General features: G+C 37.1%; 1 protein-coding gene across 4 annotated transcripts in view; it reads left to right on the plus strand.

Annotated features, from left to right (window-relative positions):
- Positions 1 to 13,878, plus strand: part of LOC138692613 (protein DOP1 homolog) — a 122,581-nt gene that overhangs the window by 59,877 nt on the left and 48,826 nt on the right. For all 4 annotated transcript variants that reach the window (XM_069815637.1, XM_069815635.1, XM_069815636.1 and 1 more), the window contains 6 exons: positions 4,175 to 4,409; positions 7,023 to 7,156; positions 7,249 to 7,408; positions 9,929 to 10,066; positions 11,682 to 11,915; positions 13,751 to 13,877. In XM_069815637.1, the coding sequence (XP_069671738.1) occupies positions 4,175 to 4,409; positions 7,023 to 7,156; positions 7,249 to 7,408; positions 9,929 to 10,066; positions 11,682 to 11,915; positions 13,751 to 13,877 (1,028 nt within the window). The remainder of the gene's footprint in view (positions 1 to 4,174; positions 4,410 to 7,022; positions 7,157 to 7,248; positions 7,409 to 9,928; positions 10,067 to 11,681; positions 11,916 to 13,750; position 13,878) is intronic.

A 13,878-nucleotide genomic window follows, 5' to 3' on the forward strand; every position in this document is an offset into this window, starting at 1 on the left:
ATGCATTCCCCTTCTTCTCCTTGTATCCTCTTTGTTCTTGTATTTCCCTTGTTTTCCTTGTATTCCCCTTGCTCTCCTTGTATCCTCTTTGTTCTTGTATTTCCCTTGTTCTCTATGCATTCCCCTTCCTCTCCTTGCATCCTCTTTGTTCTTGTATTTCCCTTGTTCTCTATGCATTCCCCTTCCTCTCCTTGATTCCTCTTTGTTCTTGTATTTCCCTTGTTTTCCTTGTATTCCCCTTGCTCTCCTTGTATCCTCTTTGTTCTTGTATTTCCCTTGTTCTCTATGCATTCCCCTTCTTCTCCTTGCATCCTCTTTGTTCTTGTATTTCCCTTGTTTTCCTTGTATTCCCCTTGCTATCCTTGTATCCTCTTTGTTCTTGTATTTCCCTTGTTCTCTATGCATTCCCCTTCTTCTCCTTGCATCCTCTTTGTTCTTGTATTTCCCTTGTTTTCCTTGCATTCCCCTTGCTCTCCTTGTATCCTCTTTGTTCTTGTATTTCCCTTGTTCTCTATGCATTCCCCTTCTTCTCCTTGCATCCTCTTTGTTCTTGTATTTCCCTTGTTTTCCTTGTATTCCCCTTGCTCTCCTTGTATCCTCTTTGTTCTTGTATTTCCCTTGTTTTCCTTGTATTCCCCTTGTATCCTCTTTGTTCTTATATTTCCCTTGTTCTCTATGCATTCCCCTTGTTCTCCTTGCATCTTCTTTGTTCTTGTATTCCCCTTGCTCTCCTTGTATCCTCTTTGTTCTTATATTTCCCTTGTTCTCTATGCATTCCCCTTGTTCTCCTTGCATCCTCTTTGTTCTTGTATTTCCCTTGTTTTCCCTGTATTCCCCTTGCTCTCCTTGTATCCTCTTTGTTCTTGTATTTCCCTTGTTCTCTATGCATTCCCCTTCTTCTCCTTGCATCCTCTTTGTTCTTGTATTTCCCTTGTTTTCCTTGTATTCCCCTTGCTCTCCTTGTATCCTCTTTGTTCTTGTATTTCCCTTGTTCCCTATGCATTCCCCTTCTCCTTGCATCCTCTTTGTTCTTGTATTTCCCTTGTTTTCCTTGTATTCCCCTTGCTCTCCTTGTATCCTCTTTGTTCTTGTATTTCCCTTGTTTTCCTTGTATTCCCCTTGCTCTCCTTGTATCCTCTTTGTTCTTATATTTCCCTTGTTCTATATGCATTCCCCTTGTTCTCCTTGATTCCTCTTTTTTCTTGTATTTCCCTTGTTCTCCTTGTATTCCCCTTGTTCTCCTTGTATCCTCTTTGTTCTTATATTTCCCTTGTTCTCTATGCATTCCCCTTGTTCTCCTTGCATCTTCTTTGTTCTTGTATTTCCCTTGTTCTCCTTGTATTCCCCTTGCTCTCCTTGTATCCTCTTTGTTCTTATATTTCCCTTGTTCTCTATGCATTCCCCTTCTTCTCCTTGCATCTTCTTTGTTCTTGTATTTCCCTTGTTCTCCTTGTATTCCCCTTGTTCTCCATGTATCCTCTTTGTTCTTGTATTTCCCATGTTCTCTATGCATTCCCCTTGTTCTCCTTACATCTTCTTTGTTCTTGTATTTCCCTTGTTCTCCTTGTATTCCCCTTGTTCTCCATGTATCCTCTTTGTTCTTGTATTTCCCTTGTTCTCTATGCATTCCCCTTGTTCTCCTTGCATCTTCTTTGTTCTTGTATTTCCCTTGTTCTCCTTGTATTCCCCTTGTTCTCCTTGTATCCTCTTTGTTCTTGTATTTCCCTTGTTCTCTATGCATTCCCCTTGTTATCCTTGCATCTTCTTTGTTCTTGTATTTCCCTTGTTCTCCTTGTATTCCCCTTGTTCTCCATGTATCCTCTTTGTTCTTGTATTTCCCTTTGTTCTCTATGCATTCCCCTTGTTCTCCTTGCATCTTCTTTGTTCTTGTATTTCCCTTATTCTCCTTGTATTCCCCTTGTTCTCCATGTATCCTCTTTGTTCTTGTATTTCCCTTGTTCTCTATGCATTCCCCTTGTTATCCTTGCATCTTCTTTGTTCTTGTATTTCCCTTGTTCTCCTTGTATTCCCCTTGTTCTCCATGTATCCTCTTTGTTCTTGTATTTCCCTTGTTCTCTATGCATTCCCCTTGTTATCCTTGCATCTCCTTTGTTCTTGTATTTCCTTTGTTCTCCTTGTATTCCCCTTGTTCTCCATGTATCTTCTTTGTTCTTGTATTTCCCTTGTTCACTATGCATTCCCCTTCTTCTCCTTGCATCTTCTTTGTTCTTGTATTTCCCTTGTTTTCCATGTATTCCCCTTGCTCTCCTTGTATCCTCTTTGTTCTTGTATTTTCCTTGTTCTCTATGCATTCCCCTTGTTATCCTTGCATCTTTTTTGTTCTTGTATTCCCCTTGTTCTCCATGTATTCCCCTTGTTCTCCTTGCATCCTCTTTGTTCTTATATTTCCCTTGTTCTTCTTATATCCTCTTTGTTCTTGTATTTCCCTTGTTCTCCTTGTATTCCCCTTGTTCTCCTTATATTCCCCTTCTCGTATTTCCCCTGTTCTCCTTCTCGTTTCATTGTCTATGTCGTCCCTCGTTGTCCTCGTCATACTCATGTTGTCTTTGTAATTCTCTCGTTCACCTTGTATTGCCTTTGTTCTCCTTATTAACTTATATTTTTTCTTATTAACCTAGTCTTTCCCTTGTTCTCCTTATCTGTCCCTTGTTCGCTTTGTCTTCCACTTATTCTTCTATTCCCTTCTCCTTGTATTGTCCTTGTTCTACTTGTCCTCTTTGCCTTCCTCTTATTGCCCTTGTCATCCCCTTGTTCTCTTTGTATTTCCCTTGTACTCCTTGTATTCCCCTTGTCCTGCTTGTATGCCCTTTGTTTTCTTTGTGTTCCCTTGTACTCCTTGTATTCCCTCATTCTCTTTGTTTTTCCTGCATTCTTGTCTGCCCCTTGTTTTCCTTGTCTTCTCATATTTCCTTGCTGTGCACCTGTCAATAGAGGATTACATCGACATGTAGTTCTACATAAAGATATGCAGCACAATAAAGTTGTTCACCTGTCGAATTTTTATATCAGTTTATGTGGTGTAATTTTATGAATAACTCATTGCAGTTATTTTATTATATTGGTCCTTTCTTGCTTCTTAAAACGTGTGTGCTATTCTGCTCTGTTATTTTATACAGGGTGATTCAGACCACCCGTAACAGTAATTTATTTCGGAAACTAGAGCAAGAAAATTTTCGAGACAAAAATATTTATAACTAAATCACATGTGAACTTTCACTTGAGCTTGATTTCATCAATCAGCTCTAACAGGAAGTAGGGTCAGTGGCGTATCACTTCAAAATTTCAAATGGGAGTCGGGGTCAAATAGGGTACCATTTGATAGAGCTCTTCAAAACAAACAACTTTCATAGGAAACGTTTTTACCAATTCCTACTCTTTCAATGAGAAAATGTACGAAAAGGCAATGGGTGATTCGGACCAGCTGTAAGTTATTTATTTCGGAAACTAGTGCATGAAAATTTTCGAGACAAAAATATTTATAACTAAACCACATGTGAACTTTCACTAGAATTTGATTTCATCAATCAGCTCTAATAGGAAGTAGGGTCAGTGGCGCATCGCTTTAAAATTACAAATGAGAGTCGAGTCAAATAGGATACCATTTGATAGAGCTTTTCAAAACAAACGTTTTTATTAATTCCTAGTAGGAATTGATAAAAACGTTTCCTATAAAAGTTGTTTGTTTTGAAGAGCTCTATCAAATGGTACCCTATTTGACCCCGACTCCCATTTGAAATTTTGAAGTGATACGCCACTGACCCTACTTCCTGTTAGAGCTGATTGATGAAATCAAGCTCAAGTGAAAGTTCACATGTGGTTTAGTTATAAATATTTTTGTCTCAAAAATTTTCATGCACTAGTTTCCGAAATAAATTACTGTTACGGGTGGTCTGAATCACCCTGTGTACCTCATTGTGAGCATATCTACTGTAAGACTTTTTGCAGGTTTTGTGTTACCAGTATTTTTATGTACCGACAACTCCTTTATTTATAGAATTACTGGCAACTAACTTAATGTAGATGAGATGGGACTCAAATTGATTTTAAGGAATGAATATGGAAACTTATATTATTTACTAACTTATCAGAAACAATGTATCGTCAAAAATTCGTCCAAGAAGATAATAGATTAATGAAAACATTTGCATTGCAGCACTTCACTGGCAGCCTCATGCTGTTTGCCTGCAGATTACACTGTAACGCAATTGGAAGCCTTAACTGTGTTGTGCCATTACTGCTTGTTGGACAGCACACAGCAGTTATCTCACGCCTTCAGTCAGCAGCTCTTGGCAGGCTCAGGAACTATTCACATGGGTATCCCAGGGGCAAACCCTGGCCAGATATTTAACAATCTGATACATGTGTTCATGCCAACTCCTTTGCAGCAGGTAAGTTACAGCATTTCTTGGAGGAGAAAATAAAATTCCCCTTTTATATACTCTTGATATGCATTCAGTTTTTCTGCTAATAAAAAGAAGTAGGCAGCTTGCTAAGTTCGCAACAGATTGTCGTGGACAATACAAATACTGTACAACTAAAAGTGTTCTATTAAGGTACGATCACACGTCGCTACTTTTGCAGTGCTGCAGTACAAAAAACTGCGCAACTCTTGTATTGCGACGTGTGAACAACGGTGCAACCCGAAAAGTAGCGCCTAGCGAACCTGCTGCCCGCTACTTTTCCATGCTGTGCGCAACTTAAAAGTAGCGACGTGTGAACAGGGATCTCAGGGTTGCAGCCGCTGCATTTTTTATATCGGTTTTGTTGAAACTTTTGCTGCGGTTGCAACCAGTGTTGCCACCCAAATGTGTCAATGATACTTTTATTGTTTGGATATATTTTAATGTCAAATGTGATGAAAATAAATTATTTGTAACAGTTATTAAATACACAACACAGTCTGAGCATAATTGGTGACGATATAATTCATTTTTTAAATTTTCCGTAGCGTAGTTCCAAACAGGAGGGTTGCCAACATTGATTCCGTGAATATACTGTTGGTTATCATTTAAGTATATAGGCGTTTTTAAAAGCTTTATAGTAAAAATAATGTAAATTTCTGAATACTAGATACGACAGAAAAGCAAATAATAGATAAGGAAGCTTTCGCATGAGTTTCTTAATAATGCGAACATATCCACAAACTGTATATTGAGAAGTCAACACGGAGATGGGAACCTGCAGCATGACTGCGGCTGCAAAAGTAGCGCCTTGCGTGTGAACAGACTCGCAACCTCCAGTTGCAACTTTTGCAGCATTCGGGTTGCGCAGCACGAAAAATAGCGTGCAGCACGCTACTTTTGGCTTACGTATGAACACGACACGCAACTTTTGCAGCTGCAGTATAAAAGTAGCACTGCAAAAGTAGCGACGTGTGACCGTACCTTTAGTAATCATTTCTCAAGAAAGAAAATGAGCTCACCATTGAGTAATGTGGCAACCAAAGAAAGGTTGAAGCAGAAGGAAGCATTGTCCTCACGTTGATTACGAAATTTAACAAGCTGGCATATTCAAGTCGATAATTTGTCCTCATATAACATAGTCAGCTATCACTAGAAACACATTTCTGTACTCTTTCATATTGGAGTGAAAATGGCAAGTTGTAGCCGATTTAAGAGAACACCATATTTTAACGTTTTGGTGGCTACTTCATTCACACACAACCCCCAGAATGTCTGGAGGACCACACCTGCTGTTGGTCGACTGGTCCATTGGACCTAACTGGGAGATCTTGTTGATCACCAGCTTTCCCTCCTTAAGGGGACACGCTACTGAGTTTTCGTCAATTTTGGTCAATGTTAAAAGTTAATTTTTTTTTTTACTGATGAACTGTATTGATTAGGAACAAACCCATGCACCATTTCATTGTAGGTAGACTTAGCATTATTTTAAAAGTTTAAGAAACAAATTATCTTTATATGAGACCCAGATATTTGTTTACTAAAATTATAAACACTTTTTTTATATTTTATTTTTTTCCGAGTACATTTTTCAACATAAAATTTTGAAAATAATTGTGCACATGTAACTCGTCAACATCTATTCGATTTTAAAATTTCAAAATCTTACAATCAAAATTGTGGAGATAAGAAATCTCAGTAGCGTGTCCCCTTAAGCCACTGGAGGACGATTTTAGTGCCATAGCAGGTCAGCACTAGGAACAGAAAAATAGAAAGAGGAGGAAGGAAAGGGAAATGAACCCCTAGGCCTCGAATGCTCTAATGCCATCGGGGTCGAAGAAAGTAATAGTTCAGTCAGAGGACTGGATAGGAAAGGGTAAAGAGGGAATTAGGTATTGAATAGAGGTAAATTATACCATTAACTCATCAAGCTGACCAGTGCTAATTGATGAATAGCCCCTCCCTTTAGTTCAGCTTGTAAAATTATGCTTTATAAAGAAAAATTAATTTAATTTTCAATATATATTATTTTTTATTTCAATGTACCGAAGTACATATGATATTTCCATGCAGATATTCTGCGTCATCATACGATGAAAGAGTAATGGAATGAAGAAAAATTCTCTCCGGCGCCGGACAGAATTGTCTCTGATTGCATTCCAACTCTTGGGTTCCCTCTAGTGGCCGCCCTCTGCATTACGTCATAGATGTCTATGAAAATAGGACCGAAGTCCACACATGTGCTGAGGTGCACTCGTTTTGAGTGACTAGTTGGCCGGGATCCGACGGAATAAGCGCTGTCTTAAATCACTTCGTGATTTACGCATATCATATATTAATTCAATGTACCGAAGTACATATGATATTTCCATGCAGATATTCTGCGTCATCATACGATTCTCCGTTCCATTACTCTTTCATCGTATTAATTTTCAATGCTTAAAGTCTTGCAAAATAGGTTAAATTTTCTGCTTACAATAATCCCAGTGAATTTTTTTTTTTTTTTAGAAGGTAAAGAAAAACCTGTCACAATTTAAGTATCAGGTAAAAATATTAATTTTTTGAGGGAAATGTTATTATGGAACCTTGTTCCTGTTTTAGGATTCAACTGCTAAGGATAAGCCTGGACAATTTGATGCCCATGTGATTGCAAGAAGAACAGTTCTAAGTAACTTGCCTCGTATAATTGCAAGTATTTCTGCATTGTGGCAGGCAGTCATGACTGGCATTGAATGGTACGTGTAATTTCCTAGTTTCAGTGTTACAGAGTATGCTGATAGAAGTTCTGTGTAGTGCTGTTATAAGCATAGCATTAATATTTGTTTAGGGAACATCAGAGCTGTGTGCTGGGAAGTCCCCGTGTGGTGAAGCACCACCTTCTCGAATTCCTTAGCCCTATCTCCCTCCACCACGGTACGAACTTCTTAGCAGCAATTGCTGTAGCTTGGCAGGAAAGGAGAGAGCAACAAGTTCTAATACCAAGAAAGGTTAGTGTGAAGTATTCTGTGATTTTATTGTGTCGTCGTTAATGGGTCATTTGTAGAATTTGTATAACAAATGATGTCCATCAACTCTTACCCTTCCCATTATTGCATTTATAATGATAGAGTTATAAATTCCTAACAGCGAGTAGTTTCAATACTAATGTAGTAAACGTCACAAGCATTATTTCCTTCATGCGAAATATTTCACAGAATAAAATAAAATTCTCATAGTGACAGCTAAAATGCCGTGTCCATACTACTTAAGTTTTTAAAATGAAGTATGATTATGTCCAGATAAAGGTTTGTTTAATAATGTAATTGAGAAAAAAATTAAAGAAACATTTGATATTATCAAAACTTTTTCATTTATGTCTGAGTTTATAATTCCTTAAAGGGGGGCAGCACTGCTACTCACAGACCTGTTACTAAATCTACGTATTACTCTGTGAAGAGATTTATTAAATTTACATACTTAGACTTCAACAAACAAAATTTGATAACACAATCCCAAAGGAAAAAATGGAACTCTCTGCATCATAATCCATAGTTAATTCCCGATTTACCACGCAAATCGTCTGTAGCTGCATTTAGATTGGCAACAGGCCATGATTGTTTGGCCAAACACCTGCATAGAATTGGAATATATCAGTCTCCTAACTGCCCATTGTGCAACTCAAACCAAGAAATGGATTCGGAACACCTCAAAATCTGTGCTTCAGTGGCTGGCCATGATAATATCTTTGAAAAATATTGGAGTGCAAGAGGTCAAATGACTTTATTGTCAAACGCCTGGCATTAGAAAACAACAACATATTTCCTTAAACATGATTACATAATTACTCTAGTCCAGTAAGTCAGTCAGGTCTGTTACACCATTCTTTTCCTATGGATACACAGTTGAAAAAGAAATCCCACAGATGTCAGCACAAGCCAAGATGATGCACAAAGACCCATTTTGATTGTACTGCTATGTTTGTATGGCGAGTTTGTGTGTCATACTCTTGCTTTATGTTTTAGTCTAAGCACGCATTTTTACTCTGTCAGATCTGTTTGTGTTGTGTTTTCCACAAATAACAACATACAAAGTCAAGATCAAGAGGACATAATAGAACACGCGTCCAGTAGATAAGTTGGTATTTTGAAGATTTTTAAGCAAAAAAATTTTAGGTTAGCACATGCTTGTTTGCTTTGTCAAGTCTGTTACCTGTCAGATCTGTTACTCCATGTCATGTCTGTTACATCATTCAAAACAGTGCTGTAAAGCAAGGTGAGTGTACAGTGGTTGATTACTATGGCAGAGACATTGCACTATATCAATACATGCAGAATATGCACTAAATAGTACTTTAATTTTGACGTTCTCAATCGTCCATTTGTTATACAAATTTTGCAAATAACCCTAATACTCTTCATTCCAAGTTTTTTGGCAGTGATTTGATTAAGAAGAAATGGAAGATTAAGCTTTTAACACTCTGATCAATATTTACCATGTAACTTATCGAGTTTAATCGGAAACTATTAATTATAAAATTCGAAGTTTATCAGTAATTAGCTAATGAAATGAAATCTTCTACTTCGAAGTAGCAATCATATGTAATGTAGTGTAGGGTTGCCAACCCTTCCGTATTTCCTGGGATCTCCCGTATTTAGCCCAAATTAAGTCTTCCAACTCCCGTGTTTTTCTTCTCTTCGAGCATTTTTCTCCCTTATTTTTGCACAATGTAAAAATATATTTGAAACATTTAATTTTTCCGTGATTGAAAGTGATTTATATGATGGATTCTGTTGTTGCAGAGATGCACTGAAATGTGCAGTCTCTGTAGAAGGCAATGCTTGCCAGAAATAGTTTCAGGGCTCAATAGTTTAAAATCAAACAATGTTAAGAGTTAGAAATAATAATAATAAAAAATCTAGTGAGTTGTGTTGTAAGCATACCAGGCAGCAAAGCTCATGCAGAGAGTGTTTTCTGTTATGAACAGTAAGTGAACAGATGTTCGAAACAGAAGCACGACATATCTAATCATAATATCAGAACTGCAAATCGCAGTCAACTTCAACTAATTATGTAGGGAATTTTTGCAATTTCTTGTAGACTATTACACGAGACAGTCTCAAAATACCCTTAATTTAAGCCAAACTGCCTAAGTGTAAAATATAGTTGTATTTTAGTACCACTAACTGAATTGAATAATCTCTCAGTTTTCTATGTGAAATATTGTAGATCGTTTAATCTCCCGTGTTTTCTTCAAAAACAGTTGGCAACCCTACTGTAGTGTCTTGCTTGTATCTATTTAGAGCATTTATTCTCTGCAGAACTCTTTGCATTAATCTTCATTGACTACACATGTCAACAAACATAATGCAAAATCCTTCACTGCCCCAACCGCTCATTGGTCTTATGTTGGTTCCAGAAAATGAGGGGTACATCGACATATGTGGAGCAAGTATTAGGACAGATAGATATGAAGCTATCAGTATTTCATATAACTTAAGAAAGTGTACATATATTTTGTGTATTTTCAGGTGGTCCCAACAGCCAGTGCAGATCAACACGTTCTAGTGTACTTAGTGGGTGCGATTCGAGTCATGCCAATTGACACACTGGTTCACACGGTGCACCAGGTTGTAAAACAACCACCCCCAATTCAAGGAGCTAAGAAGGTATGTTGTGATAGTAACTTGAGCAGCTGGAAAATTATTCATTGCTAAATTCGTGTATTTGGAAGTTACGTGAGTTATATCATTATCTAAATTAGAAAGAGATAATGGCTGAGTAGTATTAGGTTTGTTCTAAAAGTGCAGAAGGGAAGACAGTAACTGAAATCATAAAGATAGTATGATGCAACTGTACTGGATGATCACTATGAAGACGTTCCTAAGTCGACCATTTTTTCTTTCCCTGAGTGTGCAAAACCTCCACTATAGTCCACTTGGTGGCATTCTTAACTTTCAGTGCATATAAATCCTATGCCTAGTAATGAGAAATTATGTGAAATCTTACTTTATTTTTTACTATACTTGAAAATAAAATCTAACTTAAATTTTTTTTCCCCCATAAGTTAACAATTACACTCTTCACTATTATTGTTCTTTTTACTAAATCTTTGAGTAATTTATTTATAAAAAATTAAAAAAAGCGAATTACTTTTTGCATATACATGGTGTGATTACTTCATGGTCAGCAGGAGAGAATAATAAACACTTTCCATACTTTTTCTGTTGATTATATTTAAAAGGAAAATTGTTGGCTTTCCACCAAGTATTAGGATTTCTAATCTTCAGCTTTTTGGAACTCTAGTACCATAAAGGTCATTACTTCAAATACCTGGAAACAGAGCCCTCCAAACTACTACCTCTGTATTTAGCATAGCCATCCTGATTTACCAGTACATCCCACAGGAAATTATGTAATTTACCTATCTGTATTATATGTAATGCCGAAAATTACTGATTAATTAAGTAATAATTACTAAGTTTAAAATAAAATAAAATAAGTGTGAGTTAATAGTAATTTTGCCTGAAAAGCATACTTTTCTGATTTTGATAATGATTAACGGTACTACTAATAAACCGTGTATAGTTTTTATACGAGACTTATGCAGCGTTGAGACAGAAAACGTTACCAATAAACCATGCATAAGTGATGGATGTATAAACAATCTGTAACTATACAATGGGAATTGCTTTGCAGTAATTATATACACGAAACCCCTTATTTAAGCATTGTATACAGAGAAAAAATGGCCGCTCCTCTAACAGCTGTTTGTATCGACTGTCATTTTATGATGATGGATGCCTTGTAACCACAGACGAACACACCAAAGAGCACAGAATAAGTAGAATAATATTGCTGTAGCTTGTACTCTTTGATCAAAATATAGTGTGGTAATCGAGCAGAGCCAGTTGTACTATCGATACTTAACACGGCACACTAAAGCGCTCTGCCGGATGCAACAGAGAACCTCAGATATTCTATTACCTTTCGTAATGAAGTAATGACGAAACTATGACGTAGCTGTGTAACAGTTATACTGTTATACACGACGTATGTAGTGATTATTAGTAAGGAATTTACACACGACTTATAAACGAGCTACTCATTGTATAAGTATAAGACAGTTAAACGTCTGTATATAGAGTTTTTTATTAGTAAGACCATAAGTGGTTATTTTTACATAAATGCTGTAATTTTACGACAAAGGCATGTACATTAAGCACATTATTGTAGAATGCTTTTTGAATGACCAGTATAAACCCATTTTCTTGTCTCTTGCAGGACTTGGCTCTGGAAGTGAGTGTGTTGGAACTTTTCTACTGCTACATGCAGACCTGCTCGGGATCCCAACTTGCAGAGAGCTGGGGCTCGCTGATTGGTTTGTTAAAGGATGGGCTTACTTTGACGCCACCAGCCCAGTTTCTGATGCTTGCCATTCTTAATGAGTTTGTTCAGAAATGTCCACCTCTAGCGGAAAAGAAAGATATGAAGGACTTGCAGGACATAACAGCAAAGGTAATAGTTCCGTTTCATTATGAAATTAATCTTTAATTATGAAGATGACGGTCAGTACTGACATCATCATCAGACAATGGATTTTCGGTCCCTACATAGAGACAAGACATTACGTCCCTGGCATATGGAGGGAGCAGAGCAGTGAGTTCAATGACCTCTCTGCAACTGACGTACTCAGCATTGGGACCTAAAATCTGCTGCCTGATCATCATCATCATCATTATTATTTTATTTCTTTTTTATTTCCCCAAGTTTATTGTAAGGTTGTGAACATAGTGTTGTCGACACATATAATAAAAGATATGTGTAATTACACTGTAGTAATATTCAGTCGAATATTTAGAAAAAATGTTAGGCTCTAACAAGATCCATACTTCATTTTAGTGTCTTCTGACAGTTTCTGAAGCTTACCATTCTTAACGAGTTTCTTCAGAGGAGAAACAATAATTTTGGACATTTTAAAATGTGCAGTTTATTATGTGCATTAAAATGTTTTCAATCTGATACAAGAAACAGTATTGTAATGATCATCAACATTAACACGTTGCCTCAGTAAACACCTCCATTGTATTGGAGTACTGAATTCACCTAAATGCTTACTGTGCACCAGAGAAGAGGACATGGAGATGGAGCACCTGGCTAATTGTGAAACTCTTAGGACATTTGTGGACCTTCCATAAAAATATTGGGAAGCAAGAAGGATGATGACTTCATTGTTAAATCCAGAGCATTAGATACACACACAGACACACACACACACACACACACACACACACACACACACACACACACATCAACACGTTCGCTGCCAACTGTATTGTTGCAAAACCTATCCCCAGGAGCCGATTAGTTTTTAGTGTTTATTTATCATGTAATAGTATCTATGAATAATTTTTAGCCTCATATACAATTTTCGAGTACAGACAATGTTTGAAATCTTGATGACGCATTTACGCGTCACCGGCACCGCGTTAATAATTCCATTATCAGTGCCATTTGACACGTTTACGCATTACACTTATTTCTGTTTTTACGTGACCATATATTGAAATATTGTTAGAGAAAAACAAATTAGTCTTTCAGGTAAAGCTCCCTGTAAAGCAGATTTGAATAATTTCAAGGGAAAAATTGTTCCGGGGCCGGGTATTGATCCCGGGACCTCTGGTTGAATGTACCAGCGCTCTACCAACTGAGCTGAAAGACTAGATTTACATGATATATACGTCACTGTGTACGTTAACAGAAAACCACAATTCCAATTCACACAGAGATTGTGTGCACTCGATGTGGGTCTCTGGCGTTTCGTCAGCCCACGCGAGTTGTGTGGATATAAAGAGAAAAGTTGAGACGGTGTCGGGTAGAGTTCCGGGTAGCTCAGTTGGTAGAGCGCTGGTACATTCAACCAGAGGTCCTGGGATCGATACCTGGCCCAGGAACAATTTTTCCCTTGAAATTATTCAAATCTGCTTTACAGGTGAAAGTATTGTTAATCAAATAATTTTTTATTTATTTTATTTTTTTTCATAAGTGTTTTTTGTAAGTAATTTTATGAGGTTGTTATTGATATGCTGATAAATTATTTGTACGAATTACGAATTTTCTAGTGTCCTGAACGAATTTTATTGTGCTTATAAATCCATATTACACAAATAAATTACAATTATAAATTTGAATGTTTAATGATTACATGATAATCTTAGTGAATTTAATGTTGCACTGTGTTGTTTTATTGCAAAATGGTCTCGTGCAGCAAACAGTAAATCATTGAATTCTATGCCATGTACATTTCTTATATGATAATTTCATCTAATATTATTATTAATTGTTATTCCCAGCTCGTGGAGTCATGCGCACAAATTGCAGGGGCATGTTTAGAGCAGACAACTTGGTTGAGGCGCAATTTGGCTGTGAGGGAGGAGGAGCCGACCTCCACCCCAGGCACCAAGGAAAAGGAAGGATCCGG

This window comes from Periplaneta americana, chromosome 17, assembly GCF_040183065.1.
Source record: "Periplaneta americana isolate PAMFEO1 chromosome 17, P.americana_PAMFEO1_priV1, whole genome shotgun sequence".
NCBI classification, from domain to species: domain Eukaryota; kingdom Metazoa; phylum Arthropoda; class Insecta; order Blattodea; family Blattidae; genus Periplaneta; species Periplaneta americana.